The sequence below is a fragment of the Fusarium pseudograminearum genome, chromosome 4 (genome assembly GCF_000303195.2).
Source record: "Fusarium pseudograminearum CS3096 chromosome 4, whole genome shotgun sequence".
Taxonomy (NCBI): domain Eukaryota; kingdom Fungi; phylum Ascomycota; class Sordariomycetes; order Hypocreales; family Nectriaceae; genus Fusarium; species Fusarium pseudograminearum.
This window is the reverse complement of record NC_031954.1, coordinates 6109303-6122263: the sequence shown is the minus strand read 5'-3', so window position 1 is coordinate 6122263 and position 12961 is coordinate 6109303. Positions and strand designations below refer to the sequence as shown.

Genomic DNA, 12961 nt, shown 5'->3' with positions numbered 1-12961 from the left:
ATTCCATCATGACTGATCTCATGATGAACCTAGGATGCGGGCATATGCGTCTTCAACCTCTCCAGCCAATTCGAGGAGCGACACGATCACAATCTGGTGAGTCAAGTTCGGCAGTCGATCACGGTGAAGACCAATCCATTCGAGCGGTGGTGTTGCTTCACCCATGTCTCGTAACTGCGGCGTCTCGATGATGGGTGGCTCCAGTGCCACATAGTCGTACTTTGACATTGGCACGTCAATCTCGGCCGTGATCTTCTGCTGTTCGCCTTCTGTTTGTTCTGCCCCAGGCACTCCTGTAATCTTGACTGCGGTAAGGGGTAGCTCTTTGCCCCAAACTTGCTCGAGTGCCTTCGCATGATTCGCAAACATTCCTCGAATGTAACTCACACGCGAGAAGTTCCATCCCACTTCCACCTTGCCTTCGAATGCACTCTTGAAGATGTAACTGATCTTGTTTGACCGTGGCTTTTGCCAGGTTTCCATCACTGCCGATACCTGTGGAACATTGAGGATGGTTCCTCCTCTTGATCCTGTTGCGCGTTGAACGACATCATCAACAGAAATCTCACTCAAAGTCTTGGGTGCTTCGACGTTTCGAACTCCGGCAAGACCGATGCGAAGTTGTCCTAGCGTCATTCTCAAAATACTATGGATGCGTCTTTGCTCCATGCTAGCAGCAAAGCGAGCATATGCATTGAGAGCTTCAACCTTGAATACTTGATGGTCCGAAAATGTGCTGGGGAAAACGCCCAGGTTCAGTGCCTTGAGCGTCACAACCACGTCTGTGTCCAGGGAGATTGGCGACTTTGAGAGTGTGTCTTCCTCCTTGAGCTTTGGTGTTTGCTCCATCTGAACAACTGTGCTCCGCGACGTTGACAAAGACCTCCGTTTCATGAATTTCTCAATCTCCTTTAATGAACTCTGGAAGCTCTCTCTTCTCTCTTGCACAAGCTTCTGGATAGCCTGCCATAACGCGATACCTTGGGCAGCTGTGGTGGTTGTCCCAAAGACCTGCACTGAGTCGCCATCGAACATGGCGACAAGCCTGTCGCCACTACCATCCCGACTTTCACGCACGTTGTACATGAGAAATTCAAGTGAAGTAATGTCTGCTACCAAAAAGGCTTGATAGTCGAAAGCAGCCTTGACTCGGAAGGCGTTGAAGCTTATGGAAGCCTGAATCATTGGTGTTTCGTTGAGAGCCTCTTCGCGTTTCGGCCACTGGATAGAGGTGCGCAGACGGAAGTCCTGAAGAGCTACGAAACCACTCAGTCGGCCGGTGCAGTCGACACCAATCTTGTCAAATCCTAAACAAAGATTTTGCTCCCAGTCCGACGTCTTCTTGGATGATACCCAGAACTTCTTTATGGCAAAAGCTGATTTACCAATGGCTTGTCCAAGATCAATGGTGACGTCAAGAGCAGCAATCGAGATAGTCGCAGTCCAGGGGAACGCCGCTGTTGCCGCGACTTGCTGATATCGTTGCACAAGATGCCCGCTCTGAGAAGTCTCAGGACTCATCTTCGCAACAGGCGCCGCACTGGCAGATCTCAACTCGCTGGGGTACCAGATTTCACGGAAGAGCAAGAAGTCTTGTGCCTGCTTAGCGTTGATGGACACGGCCATGGGGCTCACGTTCAAGATGGCTGACACTCCACTGGTTCCGCTCACATGCTTGCTGTTCATGAACGACAAAGTGATCGAATCAAGCTCGAAACTTGCCGTTGATTCTCGTGAGTAAACATGCTGAACGGTTGCATGTAGCTTGGTGAAATCTCCTGAAATAGCAAAGAAATTTCCTTGCTCCAGAGACCTGACAGTGTTGACCGTAAAGTAGATGTTATCGAAGCATGCTGTGGCTGCGACACGAGCAATGGGTTGACAACTCAGAGAAAATTCTTGCCTGCAGATTCTGAGGCCCAGGTTGAGTTTCAGGCGGCCCAACACTGCACTTGGGTCCGCAGTGATGATATTATCACCTTCACCAGACTTGTTGGCGGTTGGCTTGGCCTCTTCCGGCTTATTTGACTGCTCGGGTTCCTCGTCATCCTTGACCACCTGCTTGACACTAGAAAGCATATCCATAACGAGTGGAACAACAGAGGGATACAGAATGTTACTGGACGCGTCAACTTTGATCTCACCATACAGCGAGGGATCATCTTGAGCATCGTCGCGATATTCGACCTTCCAGGCCAAGCCGGGGCTGCGAAGAACTGTTCCGCTCTCAGAATCCTCCGAATTGAATTGACCATATTTCCCTGCGAGTGATGGACGCCCAAGAGCCTTTGTTGAATTGTTCAATGACCTCTTGCTAGCGATGTAGACAACCGCGCCAGCAAAATCTGCATCAATAAGTAGGCTTTCTAGCCGTTTGTTACCGAAGACACTTCGCTGTGGCTGCGACTTGGGCAGCTCGTCTGCCTTTTTCTCTGTTGCGACTGCAGTATTCCACTGTGTTGATGCCTGCGCAATATTATTTAACGAGAGCGTGATTGACTCAGCCAAGTGCGCGGCTGGTACAATGAATGCAGATGTCAGCCGCAAGTCCAGGGATTCGCCAACAGCCTGGAATGCCATCCTTCGCGCCGAAGCAGTTGACATGTAGGCAATGTTGAATGTGATCACGGGCAGCAGTGCTGAGTGAAGTGAGCGAACATTCATGTCCTGGCCGAGGGGCACCATCTGGATCTGAAAGTTCTCAATGGATAATCGCGCTGATCGTTTGGTTCTTGTGCCAAACTCGAAAAGTTTGACTGACAAGACCAGATCCTCCTTGGTACTAGACTTGTCAGCCACGTTGTCCGCAACGCTCCAACGGACACGAATGTTCCTGAGTTCGAACTGGTACTGTACAGATGCCAGAACAGAGTCAATAAGGTCGACCTCCTCTCGTTCGTCGTCGTCGCCGTTGATAGTAATCTTGGGCTTGGACTGTCTCAGCTTTCTGAGATAATCCAGTTCCCGAGAAGTGTCGAGATCCTTGATCTTCTCACCCATGTAACCCAGAACGTCAACGACAGTCGATATAGTTTCGGGAGCTAGGTTGCATTCGAAATCGTCGCTCCTGAAGTTGAATGCCCAGTCCTCTTTACCGTCGTCGCCGAGGGTAGAGCTGGCAGAGACTTCTACACCGACACCCAAATTTCCGCAAGATCTCATGGAGTCCTCTTGGCCTCTGCGAATATCAAGGCCAATGTGGCTCAAGTTAAGGTGGATCTCTGGGTATTTGAGAATCGGGCCATGTGCTTCATGTCGGTTTGATGCATGCAAATGAGACCTGTCCAAGGAGAATAAGACTTGAGCCATTGGCTCGGCCTGTGACTTGAGAGATGTTTTAGCAAAGACTTGGAGGCCGGCCAATGTTAAATGAACATTGTATACGATTCTCAAGCTTGGAGTCTCTGCCTTGATAGGTTTGGTTGCTATTTTAGGAGGACCATCGCCGTCTGCGCCAAAGATTTCGGTAACACGGTCTTGAATCATCTTGGATTGCTGCTGTAACTCTTGAACAGCACTGGATATTTGTGGTCTGTTGAGTGCAGTGAGAAGACTGTACACGGCAGATGCATCTAGCTGAACAATTTCCAGAGATGACAGGACGTTAATTTGGTGCTCTGTCTGGCCCATCTGGCTGGTGATCCGGCCATTTGTAGGAGGAATCTGGAGGAGAGAAATGCTTCGAGGTTTGTTTCTAACGTTGATCTGCATTTCATGATAATTCTCCTTGATGTCAAAATCGAAAATGATTTCTTTTCCGAAATTCGCCGCAACGGCAGCTCGTGCTACAGTTCCAGTGATCTTGTAGGTAAGTGACTGGAGAAAGGGGACGGTGATGCTATATTCGTCCAAGAACATGGCAAGATTAAATCTCACGCTTGATAGGCGATCTGAAATCTTCTTTTGTTCATCTGGCGGCTTGGACTTCGACATGCTGGCCAGCTGGTTCTTCAAGCTGTACACCGTCTGGATCTCATCACCAAGGAGGCGGTCCAGTACTTCCATTAACCCAATTGGGTCTTCCTTGATCGCGAATGTCAAACTCCGACTGCCGGCACTTGCTTTGATTGTGTGATTGGACTTATCGTCGGTGTTTTGCAGCTCATGAGAAATAAAGATACTTGCGTGCTTCAACTGTGTCATGCCCAGGGCATGAGAGTTACTGTGAAGCACCGAGGTAATGGCGTTGCAATTCAGCATCAGACTCATGGCACTTGAGGCATCCTGGCCGGACTGATGAAGTAAAGACATTTTCAGACCATGACTGAACGTCTTTGCTTTGAGATTGATTGTTTCGAATTCGATGGCTCCTTTAGCTACCTCCACTACGACATGAACGGGAGGCCATGTAGTAGGGTTGGGCTTTGCCGGGCGTTTGGGCTTTGGAATGACTTGCATCGGTTGAACCTGGCTTTGGCTCTTGCCATAGAGCTGCAAAACTTCTTCGGCCAACTCGCAGAGTTCCCAGTTCAGGTTGATTCCTGCCTCTGTACAAGAAATATTCAGAGTCGTGAAGGGAGTACTGCGTACGCTGTGTGCAACCTCAGCTTCCTGCATCTGTTGATCAATTCTTGCGGCCAGGTCAATGAAACCGATCTTGTTCTGTTTTGGCCCAGGGTCAAGGACGAGTTGAAGCTCTGCAAGCCTACAAGCACCGAGAAGAGGGAGTTGATCGCCGGTAGTCATGTCTGTTTCTTTGAGTCGCCCAAAGATGTTTGTTAAGACAAAAGCACCTGTCAAGTCCTCCATGTCCCACCCCCGCCACTTCTCCAATGCATCCACTACGTATCTTGTAGCATCGACTGGTAAGTCGGGGATGGTGTCAAAGCACTGTGACATGATTCGGTTCTTGGGCTGCGAATCCATGGCAGTCCAGATCTGGCGTAGCCGCATGGCCAGTTTCCACGAGTCGTTCGTGCGCAGATGGTCGTCTGCAGATCGAAGTACAGCAGAAGGTCGAACCAAAAAGGAAGGATCGTTGATAGACTCGCCTTGTTCTAGGAGAAGATACGTGAAATACTGGTAACGATTCTCGTGTTTTTCCATCGTTTGAGAGAAGAGGTGGCCAAGCTCAGAAGCGATATTTCCAGTACGATGAATGAGCGAGGCAAGATACTCAATCTTGCCTGAGGCGGTGCTTCCTACCACAGATCCAATCTCCGCATCAATAAATCTGACCTCCTTTTCGCCAATCGATACAGTAACATCCTCAATCTGTGCCATTACTGCAGGCTGGGGATCCTGGTATGATGGCTTACGTTCCGATGCAGAAATCTCTGCTGCACCTAAGCGCAATTGAAGTGAGGTTCTCGAATGGCGTGTCTCATCTCGAAACGGATCATCCCAGCTAGTGCTCGTTCGTGCCATCAGGGCCACCTTTGACAACGTGAGGTCGTATTGGTCCTGATCCTCCTGTGTATAGCCAGAAGAGTCTTCGGAAATCGAATTCAGAAGTCTGAATGAAACGCTAGGTATTCGAACCATGACATCTTTTATCTGGCCCTTCGTTCCTTGCTCCTTTTGTAGATCGAAAATCTTGGTCATGGCATCAATTTGAAAGGTGTCTAACACGTCTTCAGGTTCATTCGGCTGCAACGCATCAAGGAGCGAAGCGGCGTGACGCAACGCGGATGGAGTGACGAAGGCCGACATGCCAGACGGAAATTCGACAATAGCACTAAGATATGGATGGTCTTCACCCAAGCCGTTGGGATCTATATCATCCAATCCTATGCTTCTTGTATCAAATCCGTCGTCTTGTTCGCCATCTTCCATACTTTGGACGGGAACTTCAAGCGTACTTGGCCGCAGACCGTTTAGTGGAAACTGAGGCGAGACATACTGGCTAGAAAATGCCACCGACGAGTGAGCAGGGTCGGCCCTGACAGCGTCATTGGCAGAGCTAAGGGATCCAAACGAAGCTCTTGACTGTAAAGACCGTCTGTTGTCTGCCGAGGAAGGCTTCGCCCCCAAATGGCCTTCCTGCTTAGCTCTGGACCTGGTTCTATGTTGACTCTGTGCAAGCACGATGCTGCCGTTGCTAGACTCCGCAAGTGAAAGGAATGATGACTTGTGGTTCAGGCCTCGTGACTGACGCGAGGTCACTGTCCTGCGCGAGATATCGTCCATCTCAGCCTCAAGGGTGACAGCAGGATGAGGAGGTGGAGGTGCGCATTGGGCGGGTGGTTCTACAGCCTCTGGGACAAGGTCATCCAGATACTCTGGCAAAAGGAGGAACTCCACTCGATGTGTTCTCTGATCCTCCCTCTGTACCAATTCTTGCTGGATTCGTCGTTCTTCGCTGAATTTGAACTTTCGTCCAATGACAGCAAGACGAACAGTCGTTCGAAAATGGGCGTCCGTTTCAATCGGGTGAGGATGTCTCGCCTTTTGTCTTCCTGCTGATTCTGCGTTCACGCAAGAAACCTGGATGTTTGGTATAGCGATATCAGCGCGTTTAGAATAATGAGATCTAGCCCAGTCGTTGAAAGATATGTCGATAGTATCAGTCGACATAAGGAACGCAGCTTCGTCGACATGCAGCCAGACTTGGACTGATTGTACTGCAACTCGGGCAAATGTGATATCATAAAAGATGAGTGATGAGTACGGCACAAGGGCGTTCTCAACGTCGTCGAAGCAAAAGGCAAGGGACTTGCCACCCTTTGCGATCGCAACGAGGAACTCACTTGTGCACTCCCCTGCAATCCCACCCACGTCGATGTCCCAGTTACAGACATAAGCTGGCTCAGATGGCGGAAGTCCAAAGAGCTTGTGGCCAAAGATCCGCAGGCCATCAATGAAAAGCTGGGTGTTGGATGATGACATGCTTGGAGAGTCGAGAGTGCCTTCAACGCATCCTAACGAGAGACTCACAGGGCTAACCTCAACCTCGACTTCCATGAAATAATTAGTGAAGCGCAAGTCAACAGAGACACCAGCTAGCTCGCCCTCGACATAACGATCAGCAGAGTAAAGATTAGTCGGTAACATAATCTTGAGATCTTCGATTCTAAGGCCCAGAACAACATCCATATCATTAGACTTTTTGGGAGGGGGTTGTGTCACAACCTCGGCATCTGGGTTCTTCTTTTTCAACTGAAGCTGATTTTGGTATTCGTCTAGCGTTCGGAAGTGGACAAATTCTCCGAAATAGTTGTCCTTTAGAAGAATAACATATCGGACAAGAAATCCATATAGGTAGATATAAGGCGATTGACCACGGACATTGAGGATCAGTGTGTCGGTGTTTGCTGTTGACGTCGTGGCATTGTAATTGTAGCTTCCATCTATAACGAGGCCTTCGATATGACCAAGTTGCTTAGACGAGAGGAACGCAGCCTGTGTGTTCCACTGAGGAACCTGAAGTGCCATGTCCAACTGATCAGCACGTACATCGAAAGGGATAGCGTTCTTGTTTGGCCGGAAGGAGTCAGCCGGGATGCAGGATTTAGCAGTCAAGCATGGACTGGAAAGAACCAGATATGTGTTATCCTCGATGACTGTGGCTTTGTCGATGATATTGGCTTCATTAACATTGAGGTAGACCTTTAATGATTTGAGGCTGAGGTTGAGGTGGTACTTGAAAGGTACATATACCAGATAGTCAGAAGGCGGACCAGTTGTCCAGTCATCAACAAGATCTGTGATAAGGAAGATATGGTCTCTCAACATGAAAAGCTCCATCTTAGAGCTGGTGATGTTGAAATGCCAATTCCTGAGAGAGTTCCATGAAAGAGGGTTAGACAGATCGCACGATATCTTTTGAGGACCAGATCGCCACAATAGATCGTGATTAACACTGCTCCAAAGCTCTGAGCCTGGCAAGTCGACGTCGAGTTTGGTGGTGTAACCGGTAGAGCTGGCCATCATATCCATGACGAAATTGATGGATGAATTAGCTGGTAGTTTCACTTCTAACCATCCTGCCGGCCGAATCTGAGTTGCATCTCCTTTGCTGTTCTTCTTCGCCCGATTTCTTTGCTTTCGTTTGGTTGGAGGTTTAGTATGTCGCAGAGGTGGTTCCTTGCCACGCCAGCGCCAGTTTTTGGATTCCTCCCTAATAGGTACTCTCAAAGTAACTGCATCATCCATCTCAATGGACAGTTGGAACGTCGTAGCCACTCTCCAGTCTCCTGGCTTTTGTGGTTTGGCCGGTGTGGCATCCTTACATAACGATGGGAAGAAGAAGCGTTGTAGATCTGCTCGCTGACGATCGGACCAAGGACCATAGTTCATAGTGCCTCCTTTTATTGAAAAGGTTATTCCCCAAGCAGGAGGCTCATCCCCGTTGATGTTGATTGGAAACGGCTTTGCGCCTCCGTGGTGACTGTGCTCCGGGACCTTCCCCACAGCATCCCAGAAGATTGTCAGTACAGCTTCAGGGCTGTCGAGGATCGTTGTAACAGCTGCATATTCTACAGATGCCCAACGAGCCCTATCGTCTCGATCACGGTCGTCCAGATACCGTGTTAAACCTTGCCACTGATTGACCCCGGGAACTTGAGAAGTAGCCGTGTTCATAGCCGTCTGCGAATCAGTCGAAAAAGATTCAACAGAACGCCGCCAATAGGGAACCAAGTTCCGCAGCGAGTTGACGGTTTTTCGACGATGGTGACGGAAGAGCGACCGTTTCGATATTGCTTCTTGACTATGGGTGTTATCACGGTCTCGTGTTGCACGTGCGACTTGATCCTCCTTAAAGTCTTCATTCTCTTTGATTTCAATAACTGGGTGCTGGAACTGCACCTTGAACGTTTGTCGATATGGATCAGGCGTGGTTGTCTCTGAGGCATCTACTTCCACATCCAGCGAGTCGGTTTTAGCAACAAGGATGGCCTTTGTGTTTTCGTTGCCTATAACAGCAGCAGCCTTCTGACATCGAATGTGCACGGGAAACAATCGAAGCATGAAAGGTAGTTCAGGTTTCTCGTCCTTTGTATTTTCGTCGTCTTCAACGCTTCCAAAGCCTGTCGTTGTACGTCGGAATATGTTTTTAGCTCGCTCACCGAGCTGCTTCTTCACTTCCGCCTCCTTCTCGTCGCTAGCTGAAAAGCCTGTGTCTTTCTTGGGCCCTCGAAGCCGAACATTTGCCTCGTCCTTCTCCGATATTCCGCTCGAGTGAGGTTCCGAGTCGTGGGTTTCGGTAAGTCCTGCCAGAATACCATCGTAGGCTGGGCTACGGTTATACACAAACCACTCCAACCCGATCAGATCCACCTGGATACGGCACGGTAATTCCGCGTTCTTGATATGATTCGTCGGCGTGGCATCTGTGATGGGCGATTGAGATCGTCGGGCGTCGATTATGTCTGCATCTCGGACTCTTCGAAGCCAATATCGCCATGTTATGTAGCCATGTTGGACCATGAATGTTTCGTTCTCGCCATGATATCGTAAACCTGTAAAGAAGACTCGTCCGCCAAGAAGGGATATTTGAATGGCCTTGAAATCTATATAAATTCGGTAGTGGTGCCATGTGTAGGCTCGAAGCGCGTAGGATACGATCGACCCAAAGACTCGGTTGAGGTAGAGGACGAAGAATATTGCTAGAAAACAGCATAATGCGACAAAAATAAGGAATTTACTATTAAACACTCGAGTCAGTGACGAACTTGGTATTTGAGGTACCGCAGGAGAGCCTACTAGTTGAATTGGGGGTTGTCCTCAACAGCCCTAGCTACAACAATCGCAGTGTCGAGGTTTGGAACTGTGATATTCATATTGAAATGCACTCGATGGAGCTTACGGAACTCCACTGGAAGGTAAGAAGATGCGTCGCATTATAGTTTCAACTGCTATCGTTTCGTGACAGTCAAGCTAAGGAAATAATCATGCAGTATTCCGTAAGTAAAGCACCCATGGTAGATGTGCTGCCTGGGTTGTTGATGTCAGGGTTGATCAGGAGTCAGGACATCCAATCTCGAAAGCTAAGGTCAGTAGTCGCGACGGTGGAGGACCGGACCGTGGTTGTTGAATCCAGCCAAGGTTAATGTCAATTCCCTGTCATGTAGGAGATGCAGGGCAGTGGAGCCACGGTTCGTGCCATAAGGGGCAACAGAAAACTTAAGGTCTAAGCTTGAGGAACAGAAAATAAACAGCCGAAGAACCGGGCCAATATGGCATGAAATGACCAAAGTATTTATTCATTGGGTAATAGATTCAAGCTTTTTATGACCCCGATGATCCATACCGCCCCATTGCCTATGGTCGCCCTAATAGCGGTTAGCGTCCACTGTAATGGATCCCCCGCGTATCCAAGCGGGATTCTCGTATGTAGCAAGATGAGCCTCACAGCGCAGTCTCCAGAATATAGAATATCGCCTCACTTTGGGCAGACGATCAGCAAAATTGAAAGTTCAAACCTTCCCCTGATCGTTTGAGGTGCTGTACCATCGATTTATGCTATCATAGCAATGGTCTTCTCGCTCGAGTAAGATTCCATAGCTTATCATGAAAGTTCAACCGGTTACCTAGTCTCAATATGGGGCAGGCGTAAGGGCGCATGAACAATACGCCGCCCCGGAGCTATCATTCCTGAGACACCCTTACGTACCACACTCGAGGCAGCAAATACATCATTTGCCCCAGCATACCTGAGTAAACACCAAGTCCCATTCGCGCCTGTAACGCAGTACATGGTCAGGCTGCACTCTACACTCGCGAAGGCTTAAAGACGTCGTCATCGGCGCGGTCTGAAGACTCTCGACACTTTATCATATCTTCTTTCTCCTGCCAGCGAGCTCTCCAGCTCACCAGATATCCTACGCAGCACGCCAGTCATGTGCTAGGACATTCCAGCTATCGATCGCCTAGACACTCTCAACTTCGACAAACTGTAAACCTCGTAGCAATGGAGGGTTACGTCGAAGTCATGGCCGATGGCGGTACCGGCCAGAAGCTCACATACGCCACTACGGTGGTTGCAGGCGTTGCATCTGTGATTGCGACGATACTATCAGTAATGTATGAACGCTTCATGATATCGATCGTGTTGCGCACAGCTAACAAAAACCCAAAGTTCAATAATGTTGCAAGCCAAGAATTATCGCAAGCCTCTTTTGCAAAGATACGTTGTCAGAATCCTTCTCATGGTGCCTATATATTCGATAGCGTCATGGACCAGCATGGTTTCTCTGAAAGCTGCCGCGTTCCTCGATCCAATTCGCGATATCTACGAAGCATTCACGATCTACACGTTCTTCCAGCTTCTCATCAACTATCTCAGCGGCGAGCGATCCCTCATCATCATGACACACGGTCGAGCCCCAGTGCATCATCTTTGGCCGCTCAACCATGTCCTTCCCAAGGTTGATATTTCTGATCCTCACACGTTTTTGTCGATCAAGCGTGGCATCCTCCAGTATGCTTGGCTGAAGCCTATCCTTGCCACATCGGCCATCGTCATGAAAGCGACAGGCACCTATCAGGAAGGCTATATTGGCCTCACCTCAGGCTACCTATGGAGTGGTATTGTTTACAATATCAGTGTCACTGTCAGCCTGTACGCGCTCGGTCTTTTCTGGGTTTGCATGAACAAAGACTTGAAACCATTCAGGCCGGTACCCAAATTTCTCTGTATCAAACTCATCATTTTTGCTTCATACTGGCAGGGCTTCTTTCTATCGATTTTGGTCTTTCTTGGCGCAATCCCCGATGATGTTGAAGGGTATACATCAGATAACCTTGCCGCGGCTATCCAGGACGCCCTTATATGTGTAGAGATGCCCATCTTCGCAGTGGCCCACTGGTATGCATTTTCATGGCACGATTTTGCCGACAACAGCATTTTGTCTGCACGCATGCCACTGCGACACGCCTTCAAGGACGCATTCGGTATTAGAGATCTTATTGAAGACTCCAAGTTAACATTCCGAGGAGATACATACGGCTATAGAATTTTTGATTCCGGCGACAAAGTAATGGCTCATGAAGATTCCAAATCTCGATTAGCGAGGCTTAAGGAAGGTATGAGATATGAGCGTGGTGGAAAGGGGAAGTACTGGCTCCCCAAGCCAGGAGAGATCAACTCCACCACGCCCCTCCTTCGGGGAAATGGTGAATCGAGCGATAATCGACCTGATCAAATCAACGAAAATACACACGGCACTTTTGAGGAACCAGAGGTGGATCCTGACGAAGACTGTCTGTATGAACAAGCACGACAACTGGAGTATGGCGACTGGAATGTAAGTGAAATCAACTCCATAAGCATCCACCCATCTAATTCGAGACAGTATCCTGTAATTACAGCTAGCGAGCCATTGAGAGAGCGATATCGTTCTCCTGGAAGCTTTGGTGGGAGGTCTGCCTACAACAGTCCATCTGTGAGGTCGCCGGCAACGGAATACCCACCTAACAACAAAGGGAAGCAAAGGAGTAGCGCGCATACGCCTGCCCGGACTCCTCGAGTGGAACCTCAGGCCGAGTCTGTCGTCCCGATCAAAAAGAAGAAGAAGCCAAAGAAGGTTGTCAAACACGACGAACCGGACCCAAATAAATTGGGATTGGACAAGGGACCTCCTGCTCCCGTTGAAACTGTCCAGGTTGGTGGTCATGATGGACAGGCCAGTCCGGGGAACAGTGGGTCTAGGACTGTGAACGATGGCGGAGATCAATCGGAGCATCAGACAACCTCAAACTACGAGTCGCATCATGGAATAGACGAGGAGGAGTTTCGAAATGTTTGGGGGAGGGATGAAGAATCTAGATAAGGAGCTGCTTTGCTTATACCGGATACCCTTATTTCTGCCCGGGTTTAGTTCAAACTTGAGAGCATAGCCTGGAGTTATGGTTGTTAGTGTACAGTATCTTTATAGTCGCAACTGCTCATAGCGTTACTTAACAAGCCGTTGGTTATATGGTAACTCATAAACTTGTGGTCAAACTACAGGTCCAGTGTCGTGTATTGAGGGCCAATTCTATTTATCTGCACATTATCTACACCTCAACACTACTTTTA

At 49.0% G+C, this 12961-nt stretch overlaps 2 protein-coding genes across 2 annotated transcripts; one reads left to right on the top strand and one right to left on the bottom strand.

The window, feature by feature from the left end:
* Positions 1 to 18: 18 nt before the first annotated feature.
* On the bottom strand, positions 19 to 9722 carry FPSE_05851 (uncharacterized protein; the record flags this gene model as incomplete). The annotated part of the gene is made up of 2 exons (XM_009258969.1): positions 19 to 9586; positions 9646 to 9722. 2 exons carry the CDS (start codon positions 9720 to 9722, stop codon positions 19 to 21), a joined length of 9645 nt encoding a protein of 3214 aa, XP_009257244.1.
* Positions 9723 to 10852: 1130 nt separating this feature from the next.
* FPSE_05852 (uncharacterized protein) lies at positions 10853 to 12713 on the top strand (the record flags this gene model as incomplete). The annotated part of the gene is made up of 3 exons (XM_009258970.1): positions 10853 to 10965; positions 11021 to 12188; positions 12237 to 12713. 3 exons carry the CDS (start codon positions 10853 to 10855, stop codon positions 12711 to 12713), a joined length of 1758 nt encoding a protein of 585 aa, XP_009257245.1.
* Positions 12714 to 12961: the final 248 nt, after the last annotated feature.